The sequence below is a fragment of the Anthonomus grandis genome, chromosome 1 (genome assembly GCF_022605725.1).
Source record: "Anthonomus grandis grandis chromosome 1, icAntGran1.3, whole genome shotgun sequence".
Classification (NCBI taxonomy): domain Eukaryota; kingdom Metazoa; phylum Arthropoda; class Insecta; order Coleoptera; family Curculionidae; genus Anthonomus; species Anthonomus grandis.
This window is the reverse complement of record NC_065546.1, coordinates 37583331-37607317: the sequence shown is the minus strand read 5'-3', so window position 1 is coordinate 37607317 and position 23987 is coordinate 37583331. Positions and strand designations below refer to the sequence as shown.

Here is a 23987-nt window from a genome sequence, read left to right as displayed (position 1 = left end):
TTAGTCAAGAAAAAATGCTGCAAAATTATCTAGTCGGGTAAATGAGAACAAAGAAGCAATATGCATGGATTTTGCTAAAAATCTGCCAGTGCCCAACATCAGCACAAATGATGTTTATTATAAGAGACAGTTATCTGTATTCTCTTTTAATATTCATGTTTTGTCAACTAGTCAAAGTATTTTCTATACTTATCCTGAAACAAACGGTCGAAAAGGCTCTGACGATGTATGTTCGATGTTGCATCATTTTGTTTACAACTTTCTACCTAGTAGTGTTCGAGTCCTCGATATATTTTGCGACTCACGTGGGGGACAGAATAAGAATTACACAGTTATCCGTTACCTCCATCACTTAGTGCATGTGCAAAAAAGTTTTGATGAAATCAAGATCAGTCTTCCCATTAGAGGACATTCATTTATGGAATGCGACAAGGATTTTGGACAAGTTCAGCAAAAGTCGCGTGTGGAACTTCCAAATGAATTGGCTGAAGTTTTCAGAGCTGCACGAGTTAAACCAAATCCTTTTGATGTTAGGGAAATCACTTTCGATTTTTTTAAATGCTGGACTACACATTTTTCTACACTTTACAAAAATAAGTGTCCAATGAAGATCCAGCCCATACGTGAACTAAAAGTCGTTAAAGATCATCCCAGGCTTGTCTACCATCGATCAACATGGAATGGTATGTGGGAATCGGCTGTTTTGATTGAACCGAAGAAAAAATTTATCAATAATTTACCAAACAATTTGTTCGAATTACCAGGCCAATTATACAAAGGCTAACTATACACATAATATTATTTTCCAATGTTAAGGATGTTTTATCTATTTGCAGGACTACTGCCTATAACACTAGCCAAGTACAATGACCTGCAGTGCTTAATGAAATTCTGTCGCAATCCAGCCGCTAGAAAATATTTCTCTACATTAAAACATACCAGAAATGTCAAAGACAAGGCTTCCTTTCCAAAAGCTTCGTGTGTAAGAAGCGCAAAAAAAAGTGTTTGAATTTTTTCTGTATCTTTCCCAATTAAATGAGAAAATCGAATTAACCTTTGCTGTTTTGCTTTAGAATTGCTTGTGTATAAAAAACTGATGATACCACAAAACTACAGTGAGAATATCTACCATTCCCCCTTCTTGTTCGTTGCAATCTATACTTTCTTCTTCTTTTTTGCTCTAAAAATTTTTTTAAATGGAATTTCATTAATATTTTCTCAATTCCAATCCCAAATAGACATAACAAACTAAATCCATTAATACATTCAATACAAAGTAATAAAATAATAAGTTATTGATTTCCTGAAAATCAACGATTTTTGAATTGTACCCTTCACTTATACTATATACTACATATTAATGCAAAAATAAAAAAAAAATACTTTTAAACTACTTACACAAATTTTAAATTTGTGACGGCGGGAACTTCAAAAGACCCGTGATAGTACATGCGTGCGGGCCCGATCAGCATTAATTCATATAATCTTCCAGGATTGTTTTATAATCCAATACCAGAATAACAATATACTGTTAATATAAATATATTTCATTAATTGTTGCTTAATAATTATTTTGTATTTAAGTATTCGTCGTCTGCCTAATATTTTCAGGAAATAAAACATCGACTCAAAACCGGGTAAACATACACAACTTCCAACAGTAACAATTAAACGAATACGGAAAACGAAATGGAAGTGGCATAAAATATGAATGGGTTACCCTGTGGTCTAGAAGATTTTTTTATTGGAACAGTTGAATAAAAACTCCTCAATAAATAATAAAAGAACTTTATTAAGCGACCTCGCGAACGTATCGTACATACAGAGGTCACGTTCAGTAATATAAAATAGACCTATATCGACTTAAAAAGTTGCACAAAACACAAAATAATTCAAGGTGAGCTTTCCTCGGTGTTGGATGAATTGAAAATGGCCAAGTCTCCCCCGCGAGACTCCAGGTCTGTACGAGGGAAAAAAACACTCTTATCTTAAATCACTTTAGTCGATAGGGATTATTTCTTCTTTGATAAAGAATTCTACAACTTCCTCCTCTACGTTCTCCGAGTCCGCATCCAGCTCGTCGGTGTCTATATCTGTAAGAGAGTTAAAGTCATTTAATGTGTACTTATAAACATTTTGTATTTTACAGGTGTAGTGTATATATTAGTTATTTTAACAGGCAATTTAAACACTGTAAATAATGTTTGAAACTAGCTATTATCATCTTATCAGCGATTCCAGTTTCACCAGATGTTCAGCATATGGATACCATAACCCTTTAATATTTACTAGTTGCAAGTCATTAAGGAAAAAAAACTGGTGCAATATATATCGACCCACCGAACAAGAAAAAATCCGTTATAAATGGATATGGACCTGCACCTATCAGGGGAACTAACCCAATTGAAGGCTGTAGGTAACTAAAAGGACTCACTGTTTCTTTCCCCATTATTAATAGCTACTAAAAAAGAAGACACCCTAGAATATTTGAGGAATGCTTCAGATATTTGAAAAAGAATTTTATTTTTATATCAGAAATTTGAAGTAATTTTCAGAGCAATTAAAACCATTTCTACTATATTCCAAATTTATAGAGTAAGTTCCAATTTTATTTTAGGATTTTAATATAATTTTTACCGCTTTCAGGCATTTGAATGCTCCAAATATTTAGAATAATTTGTTTTTTTTTTCCGAGATCTTCCGAGGCTTTTTAGGCGCTGAATTCGTAGAGTAATTTTCAATTTTATTCCAGGATTTTGGGAAAAATTTTTGAATTAATGCCGCTTAATATCTCTTTTCTAGTGCTTAGGAACTAAGTACCGGAGCCAATATCATGAATTCCATAAATGAACTGAAAACTTTTATCGTTGACAAAAACGTAATTGGTTGAAAAATAAGGGAATTAATTCCTTGATGTTAAATGGCTATCTAGTAGTTAATTATCAAATTAGAACCAATAGTATAGGTGGTGGTTTCGTAATATTGCTAAATAAAAGTTCAAGTTTATCATTTGTAGGTTTTTAGCACTTATAGGCCTCCTCTGGGAAGGCCTGACACTTTCTTGCAACAATTGGAAGGCGCATTACCGTAAATCAATCTTGGTGTAAAAATTATATTAACAGGGGACTTTAAAATACATTTTGGCACTAATCAAAAATCCTCTAATACACAGGCTGCATTGAAGGATTTTTTTAAGATCTATAGGTTACAAAAACTGCTGATACAAGAGACAAGAGACAAAAATTGTATTGGCAAGATTTGCGTGAATTTTGACATGGCTGAGAGGTGTTAGTTATCCTTGTTTACTTAACATGAAGAGTGAAAATAGCTTGAAATGCAAATTTAAAGAAACAATTATTTAGACCTATAACACAAACTGGCTTATACAAGTAAAGTTGAGTCTAATGGATGGGAGTTTATTAAACAAGTTATAACTCTGCAGGCTACAAATTTACTATGTTTCAGGACATTCTGGTTGATGTCTTTTCAGAGAAGACTTATATACCAGGCAATATAAAGCTCTTTTAGGAATATTGCACATATTATAAACAGGGTATTATTTGTTTAAATATTCAAAAACCCAACAAAAAACATGTGGCATTATAAATAGTAAGAGGAAATTCTAAGAATTTCTTTATCCTAACATGGATTCACAAGAAATTTTAATATCTATATATATATATATATATATATATACACAGGGTGTTCCGTTGATCATGTTACAAACTTCTAGGGCAGATAGAAAACGCCAAAAGAAAAACAAAAGTTCATATAAACATGGGTCCGGAAAAGCTTCCTCAGGGAGCTAGAGCTCTTTGAAAATAACCTTTAAAAACTAGTTTTTTTTTAATAGCTCCGGAACTACTTTAGCTACCGCAACCAATTTTGGGAGGTAAATTATTGTTAGTACGTTTATTCTTTTGAACCTACTAAATAAAAAAAATATTTACCAGGGGCTTCAGAATCAGGGGGGTATTTGGTAAATTTTTAAGGAAAAAGGAGGGGTTTATGCGTTTTTATTATATGTAATATTCTTTTATTATATGTAAAAAGAAACTGAAATTAGTGTCTTTCAATTTATTTTGTTTATATTTGGAAAATTATTGTCATTTTATTTTATCGTTTTATTAATTTTTATACAGATATGATTATTCTAACTTCGCCTATAGGAATTATATATCGCGGTAGGTCTGGCAACGTTGTGACAACATACTCGAAGCAGCGGACCCCGCCGAAGCCCGAAACCGAAATCTTTCAGTATTCTTAAGGCGTTCAAGCGGGGATGCACTGCTCCGTAGCAAATTAAAAAAAAATTGTTTCGTTTGAGTCTGCTGCTGCCTGTCTTAACAGCAAAAAATAAACTAAAAACCGACTGCAATAATGTTGTAAACATAAATTAACTAAATATTGGACAAGAAATAAAAACATTAATTCAAAATAAAGCAAAAAATTAAGTTAATTTGATAATATTAAATAAAAATTAAAATTATCTTATGTCAGGTTCAAAAAGGCCACCCTGTTTAGCAGTGCAGTACGTCAACCGATCATAAAACGACCTTCTCGTGTTCGACAACATTTCAATGGAGATACTATTAAATGCTTGCCTAATTTTAACACAAAGCTTTTCTAAATTAGTAGCCCGTTAATTTTCGTGCCTATAAATTTGTTCTTTTAGGTATCCCCAAAGAAAAAAAAATCATTGGGGGCTAAATCGAGGCTTCTGGCGGGCCATTTAATAGTACCGTTTCCACTGATTGTTCGATCAGGGAAAGACGTTTCGAGAAATTGACGTACCACTAATGCGTTATGAGCGGGACAACCATCCTGTTGAAACCAAACTTGTTCTAAATTGATATTCAGCCCTTGATTAGCAGGAAGAACTTCATCCCTAAAAAGATTAAGGTATTTGTTGGCATTAAGGCTTCCATCGATATAAAAAGGGCCCATAATTGAATCACCTAAAATGCCAGCCCATACATTAATCTTTTGAGGGTATTGTGTACGTGTTGGTATGCTTATGTGCTTATTTTCCCTCGAATAACCCACTGTAATGGACGGATTATGTTATATGACAAATAGAGAAAGAGGACTTATCTGAAAACAAAATGTTACTAATAAACATTTCGTCCCGATTTGCCCTTTCCAATACTTCATGGCAAAATTCCATCCGTCTCTGATGGTCCTGTGGGAAAATTTCTTGGGTTTTTTGCAACTTATAGCACTTATACTTATTTCTTTTTAAAATTCTTCTAACCCTTAAAGGCTCAATACCCGTTTCTTTGGCAATGGTTGTACTATTGCAAGGAAAGTTCATTTCAGCAACAGCAGAAACATTAAACTCTCGAAGCTCATTTGCGTAGCATTTCCTGCAATTTTGCAAGCACCCAAAGGTCTCAAACCTATGGATAATTGCAAAAATTGTGCTGCGTACAAAAATGGGCCGATTTTCGAACGTGAATTCATTCAGCAATTCTGCCTGATATTTCATCGACAGAACTGCCGGCATAATACCACTAAATAATTTGCTTTTTTTCCTCAAGAAAACGCATTTTAACAAGAAAATAGCGAGCGGTTTTAAATTTAATCTTTGCTGATTAAGCAGGAAGCTAGGAATAAAAATAACGTTAAACATTCAAAATGCAATCTCATATTGGCGGTGCAGTGTGGTGGGGATAAGAATTGTCTCGCTTTTCGATGAACGAGCGGAGAGCCGTGCAGCAGAAATATCAGTGTTGCCAAACGTATTAATTTGGAAACGACATGTATTGTGCCCTCTGTCTGTCTCATGCGGACTCCATATGTCCCCTCTCGCTTACGCTTATAGACTATTTCCTATAGGCGAGGTTTGAATGATTATATCTGTATATTTATTAAATTATTTATGTATTATAGCATTTTTTGGCAATAAATATATTTTTGTTGTAACCACATACAAAAAGCTATTTTAAATTTATGAGAACTCTATTACAATACTAATACTATAGAATACAATTACTTCAAAACGCCTCAAAGACATAAGAATGTTAAAAAATATTAAGAAAAAGAGCACTTAGACATGTAACATTCAAGTTGTTTCTAATGAGTTCATTTAATGCATATTAGACTTTCTAAAATATATATCACTTTGTAGTAAGTATTGGCTTTGTTTAAAGAAAATCTTAAAAAAAAAACTGTATACTTACTATTCCTCAACGCCAACCTCCTGGGCTTATTCTCCTCCCACCTCTTCACTTGTTGCTCCCTGTACTGTTGGAACTTCTCCATGAGGAGCGCCCGTTTCTCGATTAACTCCTTCGAGGCTTTCGATTGGCGCATGCGATCCTTACTCTCGAATTGAGCGTAGTACCGCTTCAGGTTCTTCTTGATTTCCTTTTGTTGCTTTTCGGTAAGAAGGGTGGGCGGTCTCGGACGCCACAAAATTTGCGCGAAACGTTCCAAGTTGGTTCGTTTTAGGATTTTGCCTTGGAAGGACCAAGTCCAATAACCTAAGAAAAGTTAATTTTTTTACCAACAAATGCGTATCACCTAGCGGTATTGACATTTAGCAATCAAGTCACAGATGTAAGAATCAACTAAATTCTTACTTACCCGTATCGACTTTGCTCTTCCAGAACGACACTCCCGTAAAGACGTAACGTCCGGTGGGATCCCATTCGACATCTGAGAGTTGGAAATGATCAGTGGTGTTCATGACGAGGAATTCGTGGGTGTCCACAAACTCAAGTGAACCTCCTAAAATATTAAACTTTATACACTTCTTAATGAAATGAATGGGATTGATTACCTCCGTTGGCGCCTAGACCGGCCAAAACGATAAACTGCCCGTGGGGTGACCAAAACAGGTGATTGCAGGCACGTTTTTCGAATTTTTTTAGTAGATTCGGGGCTAAGCCAACTCTGAAATACAAATGTTAATATATTAGAAATTTTATTAACAGATACAGCCCTAAATTATTATGTGCAGATTGGGAAAAATCAAATTTTACTTTTTTGTCATTTTTCGTATAAGATCGTTTTCAAAAACCCCTTAATTTCCTTGCTATTAAAGATAGAGAAGTAATTCATGAAATGCAGTAAAAATAAAGTTAGTAAATATTAAAGGTTGCCCAACTAGCAATTTTAGTTACGGCTACAACATTGTTTGACTATATTACTTTATTCAAGTAATAAATCGGTAACTGGTAACAAAAAAATATCTTATAAGTTTAAATAACTGCCAAGTAAAAAATAGTAGTAAGAAATACGTAATATTAACTTAATACTTGACTATATAGTAATTATTACTTTGCGGTAACTCTGATGGTAGCTGACACCGCTTAGCGACCTGACCTAATTACCTTTACAACGTCGTTACTATAAAGTAGAAAATATTGGTCGGTGGGACGATTAAATGGGAACTTTTAAGTAAGCGCGATTACAAAGTTAAATTTCAAGTTCTTGCAACTACATAGGAACATCAAAATATTACCACGCAGTAATACACTTTGAAGTAATATTATCAGTAACAAGACCGAAATAGTTACCCTTATTTCTTCTTTAAAGTAATATTTACCACCTTGGCTATTAAAGCAAATTACCTTTAAGTAATTATTTCTACTATGCAGTAAAATATACTTTATAGGAGCATTTTTTTGAAATAATTTACTTATTCCTAAGTCATTTTTACTTTGAAGTAACTAAAGAAACTTCTTGGTAACTCTAACAACAATTCACCATATTTTTTTTAATTATTTGACTCCATTTTGTGAAAAGGTATTGCTCGATTTTATGAATTTGCTAAATCGGAATACTTTTACATTTTATGCAATTTTTATTAAATTATAGACTTCTTATATTCATAGGAGTAAAGAGGAGTGAAAAAAATTATCTACCTTCTTTAAAAAATCAAATTTAAATACTTAGACTTGGTATATTTTTTTGTTAAAAGTCATTATTTTAATGAGGCGTTCTTTATTTTCGTCCTATTTTGCCTATGTTTAACAGTAAAAATTGCTTCGTTTACATTTTTCCACTCCGGTAAGCGATAATATCAGCTATATTAAATACAATATGAAGTAGATTAACCCCGATACAACGCCATCACTTAGAATAAAGACAGACATATAAAATTATTGGTGTTGACAAAGAAAGAGAATCAAAATGTTTGCATAATATTGTCTCAGTAACTTCTTAGTAACTAGCACTGCACAATTACTACTTTATGACATCCCGAAAACCACTATGGGACGTTAAAAAGAAGTTCCCGGGACCATAGAATTACGTATTTGCTACAGCAAAATCATTCCCAATTTTGGTAAAAAAGTGGTAACAGAACGGTACCTAAACGGTTCCCGCGACTAGTAACCACAACTTTAAAGTATTCTTTATAGTCGCGATTACGTAGCTGTTGCCAAAATTGCTAGTTGGGTGGTATCGACTGAACGACCAAAGATGATGTATTGTTGATCAACCAATATCTCTTGGAAAAACTTCTCCAGAATAGCCTTAATACATTGCTCAAAAAGCTTAGGAATAGGCGATATGATGCTTGTTGGGAAATAACCCAACAACACCTTTTTCTGTCATTGAGATGTATTTATTTTTTAATTGGTCTATGTTCATAATTATAAGGACATCATCGATTCCTAGAAGGTTCCCACAGGTCAGAAAAAAATCAGTTTGAAGTGGTTACTTTTAAACGTTTTAAACTTTTAAAGAAAACAAATATTACCCATAAATGGCCATAAAACTGTCAGACTCTTAGGTCTTAAGCCTGTTTTCACATCCCTTGTTGACGAAAGATGCACTTATTGAACATCTTTACGCCCACTAAGTAAAACAAGCTGGTAAAAAGGTCTCACGGTCAAAAGTCATACAGTTGATCTCAGTTGTTGTAGAAATCAGGTTAGGTCACGAGTTACCCGCATAACTTTTACTCTTTAAACCCTAATATGGGTCTCTCTCCAGATTCTTGATGGCTAAATACTAGTCTAAGAGTTGCAGCGTAGCAGGGTACAGTCGAGTTGAGGCACTGTCGTCGAGAAGTAGTGTGTGAGTTGAGTCGCGAGTCGTAGTCGCGATCAGAGTAAGAAGTTGCTCACGGAAGTTTTCCCTATTATCTCTATTACCCCTAATACCCAAGACGGGTTTTTCTCTTTTCTCTCTCTTTCTCTTTACACCTTTAGTGACCTAGAAAGGTCCGTAAGCACCCTTATACTTTAAACCCAGTTAAAACTACCTGTATTATGGTCGCTAGTTATGAGTTCGGTCGTCGTGTGTTGATACAATAGGTTAAAGTAATTAACCCATTGTAATTAGAGTATAAGCACCATTGTTAGTAGTTAGTAAGAAGTGAGTGAGGTTACCTGCTAAGAAGCAAAGTCAGTGTAAATAAGTATACAAAAAGACAGCAGAGACGAACATGAACACAATACAAACAAATTCATAGTTTACAACTACTTTAATGAATCTGTTCCATTTTCCTGTCTTCTGATCTAATAAATGACCATATTTTGTTTTGGTAAAGTTTTGTTTCATTTATTAAGTTAAGTGGTTCAGCGCCATATAAGCTGTGGTCCTTCGATAAACATACAAAATAAACAAGTACAGTCCACTAGTACTCTCCAGTGGCACAATTAAACAATTGTGTCCCCCTCTATTTGGGGAAGAAGCCAAGCAGCAGTTCTCCTCCGAATAATGCTCATCAGGTAACTGAACACATCGTAATTATTTCAGAGGAAAAAGAAGGAGAGGATGAGACGATGGGGTAGATTATTTAGTAGGAGAAATTATGAAAGGTTTTCGTACTCTGTTAAATTCGAAGAATCCTTTGTTTTGGATATATCAAAAAGTTTAATCTGCAAAACGTGTTTATAATTAACTATTTTAACTCATACAGGTTCATATATCGTAAGGTAATTAAAGCAACTGTATTACCAAATCAGTTTTCTTCCAACAAGCAAAAGGAAGCCTGAAATATTGTTAATGAACTTAGGGTCAAAAATTGTGCAAAAACAGTTTTAGCGACTGAATTGAAAGCCGAAGATTTAAATGATTTCTATTGCAAAATAGGCTTCCATTTAATCAAGTCAAATTAAAAGTAATATTAATTTTGAGGAATTTTTAGATGGCATTCATGTATCGGATACTATTTTCCTTTTTTCCACTGATCAATATAAAATTAAAAAAGTTATTTTAAGACTTCTGATTATATTTAACATTACTGGCGATATAAATAATTAACATCATAATATGTATTATTAATACCGACTACATCGATTTTTTTTATGGAGGTATAACAATACATGATTTTGAAGAGTTGGTGAATATTTTCTAATATATATTTAAAATTTCAAAATATAATATTTTCAATAAAAGATCTTCCTGCAATTTATAAAATTAATATTTTTAACATACAGTATTGTGCATAAATATAGCAAAAAGCGATGTTTTCAAAAATATTATTTGCTCCTTTATTTATTCCATATTATTTCTTTACTTTTAAGTACACGCCTCTGTATTATTTATAAATATACCGAGATATCATAAGAATGCTAATGCAGAGTAAGGAACTTCATGTTTGTTTATTTAGACAATGTGCATAAATATAGCAACATTCTTGTTTCGCATTTATTTTATCAGTTAAATATCGATTTACCTGCTGTAAAGTTCTTATTTTTGAATCTCAGAATTAACTTAAAATGGGTCGCTCAAAAACCGTCTCTGGTGATGTAAGAAAAATTATTGTGGAGCAAAATACGTAAATACATGTACGAAAATGGTGTTAGACAGAGTGACATTGCAAGAAGCTTACGGCTTCACAGGTCAATCGTATCCAGAGTTTGCAAAAAATTTCGCCTTACTAGAACAGCTGCACCGGCGCCCATTCCTGGTAGACCCAGAAAAACAAATTTGAGGATGGATAGGCAGCTGCTACGAATTTCCAAAGAAAATCCTTTTTTGTCTTTTTCCCAAATTTTGGCAAAATTAAAAAGAGGGTGGAGGAGTAAACCTCAGTTCCAGTACCGTAAGGAGAAGATTACTTGACGCCAACTTACCTGCTCGGCGCCCCGCCAAAAAACCGTTACTCTCAAAGAAGAACGTCAAGGCTCGTTTTCACTTTGCCCAATCTCATGTCCACTGGTCTGTAGCTGATTGGAAGAAAGTTGTATTTAGTGATGAATATAAATATAATTTATTCAGGACTGATGGAGTGATGTACGTCAGACGCCCCAGTGAACAAAGATTAAACAAAAAGGACATTTGCCCCACAGTTAAACATGGAGGGGGAAATATTCTTGTATGGGGGATGTTTCTCGGCTTGTGGCATGGGACCCATAGTAAGAATAGCGGGCAAAATGGATCGTTTCATGTACAAAGACATTGTGCAAACACATTTAGTGCCATATATGGATGAAGTCATGGCAGTAACAGCCATATTTCAGCATGACAACGATCCAAAACATACTTCTCAATTTGTTAAGAGGTGGCTATCCGATAAAAAAATAAATGTAATTTGATGAAATGTAAATGATTTCGGCAAAACCTAGGAACTGAAGAGGCACTCACGCATGTCACAACAACAATTTACTCAAATTTAAAGCCACCAAGACCATCTACAGGCCAGTGCCAAGGAGAAAGGAATAAATCTATAAATTTGAATAAATCTCGATGTCACTAAACAATGACCCGAGGAGTAGCGGAATGATTAGGCAGTTTGATTTTTTTTTTAATTTTTTTGTGATTTTTTTTCCTGTAATTTTAGTTTTAGATTTCTAGACTTGTAAAGATTGATGGATGGTCTTATTAAAGTAAGCGATTTCATTTACCTCTTGTCGCTCATGAAAATGATAGTGTAGTTCCATAAGAAAAAGAATATATTTTTTGTTTGCAGCACTTTTTTGTAACGCCCTGTATATAAAATTATCACCCAATAAAAACTATATACAACCTCCTACAATTTCATATAGCACATTTTTTTCTACAGGATGAAATAAAACAATAGTGAGGTAATCAAATTATAAAGAGGCACCCAGTTCATAAGAAAAAAATAGGTAAAAAAAAACAAATAAAACATACCTTAAATTAAAAATAAAATACCGATACAGCCTATACAAGACCTACATGCCACTCTGCATTCATTATCTCGGCGCGGCTCATTGTTCTTAAGGATTCAGCACTCAATATAAATTATTATTATTTTGCTATGGATGTAAGCGAAACATTCCGGTATACGATTCGTTACTTTAAATAATTCATAGTTTGGCGGCATTTATTCAAAGCAACGAATCAGAATAAAGACGGGCGCCGAATCCGTCCAAAATTTCTATGTAAACTCCCGCGACTGCGAACCAGTATCTTGTTGCTAAGAAAAAAACTACAGTTGAGATTGTGTGAATTTTATTCATGGAACCCAGATAAAAAAAATCATGACATCCATGTTTTGGAATGAAAAAGCGATTACTTTTGATTGAATATGAAAAACAATGTGAAAGCCCGAAAAAAAATAAGTTATAATAAAACGAGGAAATTCCTGACAAAAAGAGTTTGTCTGGCCGCACAAGAATACCTAGCAGTAGTACTCTCTAACTCGATAAACATAGAAGTAGACAAGAAAAAATATAGAAAGAAAATATCTTTCTATGCGCGATTATCACTCGCTAACCTTTTCTCTATGTCACTCGGCATCGTTCGGCATTAGACATTCTTGTACTGCCCAATCTACAAACATTAGCCTATTTTTATAATAGCTAATGGGATTTTTCACAGCCCACAATGTCAATTACTGAAATGTCATTCGATATTATCGATCTTTTAAGTAATAAGTATGCTTTGTTATTGTTTCTGTTTTCATCCTATATCCATAAGGGAAAAGTTTTCTTATAGATTTTTGAAGTAATTTTAGGTATCAAAGACGGCAAATTTTATGATGGATCCTCCTAATTTTATCTTATCTCTTTCCTAGTGTGTATTTATAATAGTTTAATATATATTTTTTTAATTTAAATATATTTACTATTAAATTTATATTTTAATATTTGTCTTAAAATATAGATTTAAGATAATATTATTAATTTGGCCTTAGAAATGGAAGAGAAAGAACAAACGATTGGATCAAGGAGGATTATACAGGGTGTCAATTTGAAAACTTCCCACCCCTATTATCTCGAAACGGGTTAGGTTTTTATAAAATCGCTAGGACACGTCGATTTTATTATCGAGGGGGAACAATTTTTATGCAGAAATCACTTCGCCTCTTTCAACCCCCTACCCCCCAGAACCTCCCTCTCAAAAATCTTAAATGGCAATAGGGGTTGAGTGATACCTCATTTGAAAGAACTTTTTATTCTCTACATTTTAGCACCTTATTTTTTAAATTTGAGTGCTGCGTTGCCAAGTTAGGGTTATTTAAACATTGTTAAATTACTTATTATTAAACATTATTCCTGTAAGTGTTTTAAATACGTTAAAGCTATGATTTGCATTGAAACATGTTATTTAGGTTAATATTACATTGAAACATGTTATTTAGGTTAATATTATTTTTACTAAACATTTGCATAGCCGTTACAATTATGGTCTTTACAAAAGCACGCCTAAAATTTATTTTATTAACACATCTACTTTAAGAGGTGTTCAAAGTGTTCTCCATTGTTCTCCAAACAAAAATAAAGTCTATTCTCAAATTCTTCCCGAACATTCTGAAATACCTCTTCTGGAATAGCCCTACTTGCCTCTGTAATTCTTCTTTTTAAATCTTCGATATCATCAGGCTGAGTTTTGTAAACAACCGATTTTATGTGCCCCCATAAAAAAAAATCTAACGGCGTTAAGTCTGGTGACCTAGCAGGCCATTCTATTGGTCCCCTTCTACCAATCCATTGGTTAGGGAATCTGTTATTCAACCACTCCCGCACTGGCCGAAAATAATGCGGCGTAGCTCCATCTTGCTGAAAGTGTAGTTCGTTTTCTTGCAAAATGTTATCAACTTGATTTTCCAGTTCAGTTGTTATCAAAGGATCAATTACATCTTATCACCTATGTGTAAGTAGAGCTCTCCAGTTAAGTTTTGTTCAATAAACAACGGTCCTATAACAGCATTGCCAAGAATACCGGCCCAAACATTAATTTTTTGTGGCCGCTGTGTAGCACCCTCTCTGAAAATGTGGGGAATGTCCTCACTCCAGTATCGACAATTCTGTCTATTGACATGGCCGTTTAGGAAAAAGGTACATTCATCACTGAAGCAAATGTTGCTTACCACAATTGCATGAGTGTTTATTAAGTTGGACATAATTTCGCAAAACTCTATTCTCCTATCAAAATCGTCCTCATGAAGTTCCTGTAAAATTTGCATCTTGTACGAATGATATTTATGTAACTGTAATGCTCGTCGTACAGTTTCATGTGACATTCCAGTTAGACGTGCTACTGTACGGAGAGAATTGGTGGGTTCTGCAACGAATGTTCCCAAAATCTCTACTTGAGCATCTTCGTTTAAAACACGCCGACTTGCCCTTTTTTTGTTTCCAACTGAACCCGTTTCATTAAATTTAGCTACTACGTCCAAAATGTATCTGTGACTTACATTACAATTAGGATTTCTATTATTAAAAACTTCTGCCGTTCTTCTTGCGCATCTTCCTTGCTCGCCATAAATAAAAATCATTTCAATTCTTTGCCTAAGCGTGTATACCATAGTAACTAACAATAACACACAAATTATCGAAATAAATTTTAACTGATTTAAATACCTAGTGACATTGACTGGTAGGAAAGTTCACTAAATACTATTTTAAATTTCGGATCATATCATCGAACTGTATTGAGACGAATTCCATTGCAAACGAAAATAAACAAAAAAGAAAAAAAAATTAAATGTTTATCTTTCATGACCAAAAGAATTTGTCGGATTGATAAACACTTTCAGTGAGAAATGCACCGGTTCGCTTTATGGTCAAACACGTTCCAATAGAAATCATAGCTTCAACGTATTTAAAACACTTACAGGAATAATGTTTAATAATAAGTAATTTAACAATGTTTAAATAACCCTAACTTGGCAACGCAGCACTCAAATTTAAAAAATAAGTTGCCAAAATGTAGAGAATAAAAAGTTCTTTCAAATGAGGTATCACTCAACCCCTATTGCCGTTTAAGATTTTTGAGAGGGAGGTTCTGGGGGGTAGGGGGTTGAAAGAGGCGAAGTGATTTCTGCATAAAAATTGTTCCCCCTCTATAATAAAATCGACGTGTCCTAGCGATTTTATAAAAACCTAACCCGTTTCGAGATAATAGGGGTGGGAAGTTTTCAAATTGACACCCTGTATAGATATATATAGATAGATATATATCTAGTATTTTCAAAATTTGTGAAGAGTAATAAAACCTATTTTATTCCCTTCTGTGGAATCACTGGGAATTTCCCAATTTCAGGGCGTAAATAAGCGTGGATAAACTATATGACCTTATAAACTTAATGATTGTTTTAAACATGAAAAAAGTAGTTAATAAATTATAGGTCACTCAAAGATATACCGTTGATCTTTTGACCGCAATAAAACCCTAATTATCTCTTGTAACCAAGTGATTTAAGTAAGTATTTTTTTTCTGGACTTGTATGGTTTAACGTTTTCTAATAAAATACTATTCTTTGTTTCATTAGTAAGTCTCATTTAGAATCACTTTCAAGCCGACCCTATTCCCTTTATCACTTCTTAAAAACGTCGGCACAATGGGGCTTAATGGTCTAATATGAGAATTCGTTGATTTTTAAATCTACTACAAAAACATCCCCACAACAAAGATAAATACATCTTTTTCTCAATGTACTAAAAAGAGACGAAAGTAATAGCAAGACCATACAACCTCTTTCTATATTTCTATTCCGAAGGTTGCCGACGGCAACCCAAACTCTACCTGACCGAAGCCAGTTGAGATTGAGAGTAGGGTTTAGACTTTTTTTCTATAATAGAAAGAAATTTTCTTTCTATCGAGTTAGAGAGTTCGCTCGCAGACCTTACACAGGAGCCTTCTTTACTTTCTATAATATGTATAAATTCAAATAAAAATACATGCGAACTTACTTGACTTCATAAAAGCTGACATTAATACTCGGCGATTCCCCGTGGATCATCGCGAATTTCGTACCAACCGGTTCCCAAGCGAACGCCTGAATGGGTTCTTTGATCTCGACACTGTCCACTGGCACCTGTTTCTCTCTCATATGGAAAATTTCAAAGTTGCAATACATTCCCGAGTATTTCATCTCATTCTTTTCCTTGCGCGCCTTCGAATAACGATCGACTTTTACGCACAAATAATCTCCGGACTTTTGCCAGTGGATCTTACAGTCGGCCACATTAAAAAGATTTTTTTTCCTTATTTCTGAGCGATTCGGGATTTCTAAGAGGGTAACGCTGGCTGGGACGTCTTTGTCTTCAGCTACCCAGTAAGCCACAATATTGTCAGTTGGAGACCTAGAAAACACCAATTTATAGAATATATATAGCAAATTAAGTATTTTCCACCTTATCAATAAGATCACATCTTACTTTTAGACAAAGTTAGAAAATTAACCTTGGAATTCAGGTGTGTTATAAAAACTTCCTCATTTATGTAAAACAATTTTAGGTACCTTATAAAATACTTTTACTGAATATGTCTGTAAAGGGCTATAAATAAATAAACTTACCAGTTAAAGTCTCTGATCCCATTGATCTTTATAGATTTCTTATCTAATAACCCAAAAGAAGGAGTCTCATAGATTGAAAGCACATCATTTCCAACCCTTCCAAAATACTTATCATCGTGGGACCATCTAAAAATGGGCCAAGCCGAAGGTCCTTCAGGGTTAAAAGACCTTTTTTCCAGCCCAGTTCTAATATCCCAAATAATGATTCTCTTCTGATCAGGGTTTTGAGGGTCTCCTTGGGGTGAGTAAGTGACCAAATACTTCTCACATGGAGAGAAATCGATGTATTGGACGTAGGAGTGGGCAAACTTGCGGTATTGGGTGAAATTTGGGCCTGCCCATAACGCTATTCCAAGTTTGTGGAATGTGGCCATGAAGGTACCAAGAGGGGACCATTTTATGTAAGTGTTAGTCCAGCCCTGGAAAGTTAATTATTTATGTAGAATTATAGTTAAATTGGTGACTAAGGGCCATTTGTTAAGTTTTGTATTTGTCAATCTCAACTATGATGTTTAAAAATGTAACTCTTAATAATTTTAATGAAACAATATTTGGTATGACAAAACCAAATTTGAATATAAATAAAATATCTTGTAGTGATCATTGTTTTGTAATTTTATAGATTTAAGCAATGCGGAGGTATAGGAAGCAGCCCTTTCTAATTACCATGCAATAAATATTTAAATTAATACAAGTTGAAGCACCAACAAAGAAGTCTGTGCATGGAGCACATAGGGCTGGCTGTATGGGAATATTATGTTAAAGAAAGTGAATTCTAAAAAAGTTTTTAATAAGATAGGACATACAGTGTGGCCCAGGATGAGCGAATTTATACATAAAAATGACAAAAAATGTTGGGGTTGAAATTTGACTGTTCGGTATTCAGCCCTGCTTGATTTAAAAATAGGATTTAGCATATTTGTATTTTTTTTAAATCAAACATGTCTTGATACGAGCATTTTTAAAATTTTATGAGTAGGTTAAGTAGTATTTCTAGGCAAGATATAAAAAAAGTTTATAAGAAAAAGTTGCTTTAATGCAAAATTATGCCTGAATACCAAATTTCATAACCATAGGCCTACTTTGATTTTTACGTTTAAATTATTTATTAATTATTTATTTTCCCTTTTTTAAAAGTTTAAACAAAAACCAAATAAATATTAATAGTTAAAATAGTGAAAATTATTGCCCTTGGACTAATTCTGTCTACGATCGGTACGAATTTTTTGTTCGTGGAATGCATGCCCCTTATTTTCTTTTTTGCTGCAGTTACGAGTGTTTGTCGAACTTTTTAAAATGTAAACATTCTCAACTAAATGTGGCATCTATAAAACATTGTCACTGTCAAAGTTAGGTACAAAAAACGTACTTATATCATCTTATTGTAAAGTTATCGGCGGTGCTGAACATAAGCAAATCTGAATTACAAAGAACTTTTAGCATTATCATGCCAACAATATTAAAGCATTCAAACCAAGGTACTTGCATACTTTAGAAGAGGGGGATGAAGCGCGCCGTTTATTATTTTTTACTTGGTTAGGCGATAAAACTTTACGGATTTTCATAAAAAAATAATATTCTCGGACGAATCAACTTTCACGAAAAATTGTATAATTTCATCCCGAAGTTGTCGATTTTGATCCAATGAAACGCCAAAATTTGTAATCTATGGCAAGAGGCAATATTTTCAACGTTAGGTGCGCCATATCTTACCATTTACAGTAGTGGCCATAATTATAGCAACAAGTACATTTTTCCTTCAAATTATATGATGTGGTAGATTAGAAAAAAAACTGGTATATATTATGATGTATTTTTTACAAATTTTTTTATTTATGTTTATTTTTTTGTTACTTTATAAAAGAAATAAAAAATGGGAATTTTTTTTAGGAAACGGGTTGGACAAAATTATAGCAACACATTTTGGAAAAATCAATTTATTTATTCTCCAAAGTCAAAATAAGATTACAATACAATAATATTCTTCAGTATTTAGTATAGTACCCTTTAGCCCTTATAACAGCAATGCATCTTTTTGGCATGGATAAAATAAGTTTGTTTATAACATCATGATGGATTGACAACCAAGTATCCTGAAGAGCTTCGAAAAGTTCTCCAGCATTTTTGAAATTCCTGGTTCTACACCTGTTATCCACAATTTCCCAAAGATTTTCTATTGGATTTAAATCCGGAGATTGGGAGGGCCACTTCATAACATTAATTTTTTCATCATGGAGAAACTCTTTTATTAGCCTTGAAGAATGTTTTGGATCATTGTCATGTTGAAATTGATATAACAGCGGCATATTTTCTTCAGAATAGGGTAACATAACATTCTTTAATATATCCTTGTACATAAATCGATCCATAATCCCTTCTATTCTGTGAAGAGGTCCCATACCATACCCCGAAAAACAGCCCCACACTAAAACTGAACCACCACCATGCTTAACTGTAGGAGAAGTGTACCGAGGATTAAATCTTTTGCCTACAGGACGTCGAACGTATGCAGCACCATCACTTTTAAATAAATTGAATTTTGATTCATCGCTAAAAATAACTCTGCGCCACTGATCAATAGTCCAGCCCTGGTGTTCTCAAGCAAATTCAAGTCGGGCCTTCACGTTCTTCTTGGAAAGAAGAGGCTTTTTTGCTGGTCTGCGTCCAAACAACTTATTTTCAAATAGACGCCGCTTTATGGATCGTTCACTAAGAGCGGAACACCCACTGCCATCCAAAAGCCCTTTAATTTTTGAAGAGGACAAAAATGGGTTTTGCCTGGAAATCCGAACAATCATTTTGTCACTTTTTTTTGAAGTTTTCCGGGGACGTCCCGAATTTTTTTTGGGTACTACCAGCCCTGTGTTATTGTATCTTTTCACTATATGTGATACAACTGATCTGTGAAGAACAAAATTTTTTGCAATGGATGACTGTTTGATGCCTGACTTATACTGATTAATTATAAGTTGCCTCATTTCAACAGACACGGTTTTACCACGACTCATACTGTTATTTAAATAAGTTAATAACTACCAAGAAATCACAATATAAATTGTTTCAATATTGCACTTCAACAGATTGAAAGAGCACTAAATTTCAAATGTTGCTATAATTATGACCAGGTGAAATATTTGCAATTACAAATATTTATTGTCAGCAAAAAAACAGGTAGGCTTTTTTTTATTTGAATGAGAAATTTTGTTTAAATATTAAGAGGCCATCTAAACCAGTGGCGTACTTTTACGATTAAAACATACATATAATAGTTATTATTAAATATTAGTAAAATTCAGATTTGTTGCTATAATTTTGGCCACTACTGTAGGTATTATTGGACCATACTTTATTGAAGGATCTCTTAATCAAGAAACATATCTTCAACTTTGGGAATGATTTTTTGAAGAATACTTAGAACCTTTACCAGTTGATCAAAGAATAAATCTTTATTTTCAGCACACTCCACTATTTGAGTAGCAGAATGGTTGAATAGAATTTTTCCGAATCAATGAAATGGAAGAAGCAACCCAATTGAGTGGCCCCCTGGCAGTTATTTAACTATTAGATAAATAAATTAGTTAGTTTTTCTGTAATAATTAAATATGAATAAAAAAATTAATTGGTACACAAAATGTAAAAATCTAAGTAGGTAGGCCTATGGTTATGAAATTTGGTACTCAGGCATAATATTGCATTCTAAACAACTTTTTCTTATAAACTTTTTTTATATATTGCCTAGAAATACTACTTTACCTACTCATAAAATTTTAAAAATGCTCGAATCAAGATTTGATTTAAAAAAAATTAGAAATATGCTAAATTCTATTATTTAATCAAGCAGGGCTAAATGCCAAATAGTCAAATTTCAACTATAAATTTTTTTGTCATTTTTATGTATAAATTCGCTCATCCTGGGACACACTATATATTTGACACACTATGTAACCAAATATTTCTAATTAAAAAAATAACTTAAAAAAATTCAAGGTATCAAAAAACAAAGCATCACTGATCATCAGATGATTTCTGAATATCTTAGCAAAAAAAACTTTAACTTTAAAAAATACTGTATATGTTGCCAAATCGAAGAATAAAGGGAAAGCTACATGGTCTTAAATTTGGTACTGTCTAAATCTACTGAGTTTCTAGACATTATTAGTGAGTTTTCATTAAATGCCTCAGGCACTAATTTTAACAAAAAGTGACATAAGCAAGATAAAGAGATATTCAAATAGTTACATGAGTTAGGTTAGAGTTTTTGATGTTGCCAATAAGTGTTTCTGAATTTCATTACAATATTGTTTACAAAATCCAGTCAGCACAGTTTTTGGAACAGTTAACAAGCATACAGAAAATCTTGATTTTTTCTGTCACTCATTAAATGCCCTTAAAAGATCTGCAATTAGATTATTATAATTATAAAATAATTGGTCTCTTCTGGCAAAAACAATGAAGAAAATTCTAAACATTTCTAAATTGTTCCATGGGTCTTTAAAAGGGACACATTTTATGATATTTTATTTAGTTTTAATTGTTTAGTAATATTTTACATTGGAAACAATAAAACAACAGTTAATGCGAGTAAGGTTAGAGTTTGTGATGTTGCCAATAAAAGTGTGTTTGTGAACTTCATTACAATATTGCTTACAAAATCCAGTCCAACAAACATGAACAAAATTTTGACTTTTGCCGTTGCTCATTAAATTCCTGAGATCTGCAATTAGACTGATCTTATGTTAGTTTTAAGGTATTCCATAAATTTTGATGAATGTATGTAGGTACTTGGGAAAAGCGATCTTCTAATTACAAACTTGCAAAGGATCTTGGAGTATTGTTTCAACAAAATTTGAAATTTAATGAACATTATAGGATTATTGTTGGAAAGGCATACATAACTCTTGGCTTTTGAACTTATTAATCAATTTTTTCTAAAAGCATTCAAACCTTAATATCAATATACAATGCACTAGTAAGACCTCACTTGGAGTATACCTCCATTATATGGACATCAAAAGCCAAATTAAATGTTGATCTGATTAAAAAAGTGCAAAAATAACCTTTATGTCACAAAGCTCAGGATATATCCATAAATGATGTCCTATAATGCTATGTTAGCTTGTTTGAATATTCAGCAACTATAACAGGATAATATAATAGAAGCAATTTACATTAAGCCCTTTTCATTTATAATGTAAACCACTTTAAATATAAATATTGCTTTCTTATAAACAATATTAAATCATGTTTCAAGTTAATAATAGACCATTCTCTACCAGGACTACTCTTAGTTCTATAAGACTATTTGTTCAGTTATACATAAGATGTTAGAAGAATGTAATTATTAAGTTTGATAAAGACTTTTTAAATTCCTCTTAAAGGATATATAAATAAAGGATGCTATTAAAGCACATTCCTTGTCAGCACAGGCTGTTAAGCTGTATTTTTTTGTAAGTTTAGTTTTTTATGTAGGTATTTGACATTAGTTTTTATCAGTACAGTAGTAAGCACTCTTTTAATTTAATAACAATTATTTTATGTTTTGAAGTAAAAAATAAATAAATTGAAAAAAAAAACAAAATGCAAAAACTTACACTTCTTTCCTCAAGAATGGTGGGCTCAGGCAAAGTATTCTGACAAATTTGCACACTTTGTCCATTAGCAGTTACCACAGCATACTGATCAAATGCATCTGGATCCAATAAATAGTAGTGCAAATCCCCTTGCCCTTCATAAGGTCTGGGCTGTGGAGGCTCCCATTCATCAGGAATTTGCTCATATTTAGCAAAATCAGTGAACAAGTTCACTTGGAAAGTGTGCTGCTTATCAAGCTTAAAGTTGTTTGTTAAATTAACAGCTTCTAGTGCATGATTTGGATCTGAATATTCTAGAAAAATGTAGCCCTTGGTGGTCCCATCTGCTGTCACTGGATAGAATTCATTGACTATATTTCCGAATTTGCTAAAGACTTTGTTAATTACTGACTTTAGCTTATCAATTCTGTTTGGGCCAACTTGAGGCACTCCATCTACCACTATTACACTTTCATAACCATCAGTTTCCTGGGGTTTTGATTGTAAAATATCCCCAAGGAGCTCTAGAAGACATTAATTGTTATGTTAATTTAAGTGAAAGTGGGTGGTTATGGGCAGGCATATGCTGCCCTTTATTGACAAGTAAATGGGTATAAAACAAGACAAAGTGAGCAAATTTAATGAAAATAATGTAAAAAATATAAATAAAAAGACTGTAAATGCTCTGGAAAGGCCAGTAAACCTAACCTAACACAATCCGGATGTTGTTTGCCAAATCACTCACCAGAATCAGAGATATCGTCCTGAAAATCTTCTGGATCGCTAAAATTGGGCTCTTCGCTTCCGCTAGAGTCGCTATCGATATTTTTCGAGCTTTCTTCGCTCTTTTCAGAGCTTTTTTTCTTGGCCATTTCGGCACGAGGAAAACTTGCCTTTTTCTAAAGAAATTAAGGAAGGCCGCCGGTGACGTTTTATCATTGTCAATGTCAAAACCGTCAAAACAAACAGCGAAGCGGTTGCTACTATATAAAATTAGATTGATAAAATTAGGCGCCCATTAGGTTGCTACTGGCAACCTAATGGACGCTTTTTAGAAATCATCGGTGGATACACCAGGTTGCACCGGGAGTAGCCGAGGCGTTTCAGAATTAACCAGGTACAAAAAACCCCACGTTTCAAAATTAACCGGTGAAATCAGCTATCAGCTGGTTGCGACTGACCATGCATCGGATTAACCGGGATGTTAAAATGGAATCTCGGTCAAAGAGATTCTTCGTAGGACTCCTAACCAAATTTTGTATTTTTTTCGGCTTAGGGCACTTTTCAGAATTCACCATTAATTAACTGGTTGAATTAATCGGTTAATCAAAAAAAAAAATCGGTAGATCGCAGGTTGCCGTTCGGTTACTTCAACATTCGGAAACGCTTCGGTTGATTTTCTTAGAATTTGATTGACAGTTGGCAGCACAGAACACAAATATAGGTTGGCAGCTTTAATAATATCGATTTCTGTTTATGTTTATTTTTTTAAACGTTTCAACGTTTCAAGGCAAACCAAACAAACTATGATAATATTTTCCATGAAAACATTGAAAGTTTGCCACTGTTTTGATGTTTAACACGTTAACTGCCAGTCCCAATCAGAAAAAAAAATTACCTGGTCCTACGGGCCACGTAACTTTTTTATTAAAAACAGTGTCTGTGCGCATCAAAACGAACGCATGTGTAAAAATTTATGAAATTTTTGCTTTTTTTAGTTTAAAAAAGCTGTGTCCAAATATGGT

General features: G+C 33.4%; 1 protein-coding gene across 1 annotated transcript; it reads right to left on the bottom strand.

Moving 5' to 3' along the window:
• Positions 1–1772: 1772 nt before the first annotated feature.
• LOC126736588 (eukaryotic translation initiation factor 3 subunit B) lies at positions 1773–23178 on the bottom strand. The gene is made up of 8 exons (XM_050441017.1): positions 22988–23178; positions 22264–22766; positions 16673–17091; positions 16065–16457; positions 6785–6897; positions 6589–6732; positions 6183–6485; positions 1773–2093 (listed from the first exon to the last, which is right to left on the bottom strand). Exons 1-8 carry the CDS (start codon positions 23112–23114, stop codon positions 1999–2001), a joined length of 2097 nt encoding a protein of 698 aa, XP_050296974.1. The 5' UTR covers positions 23115–23178; the 3' UTR covers positions 1773–1998.
• Between the last annotated feature and the right edge of the window lie 809 nt (positions 23179–23987).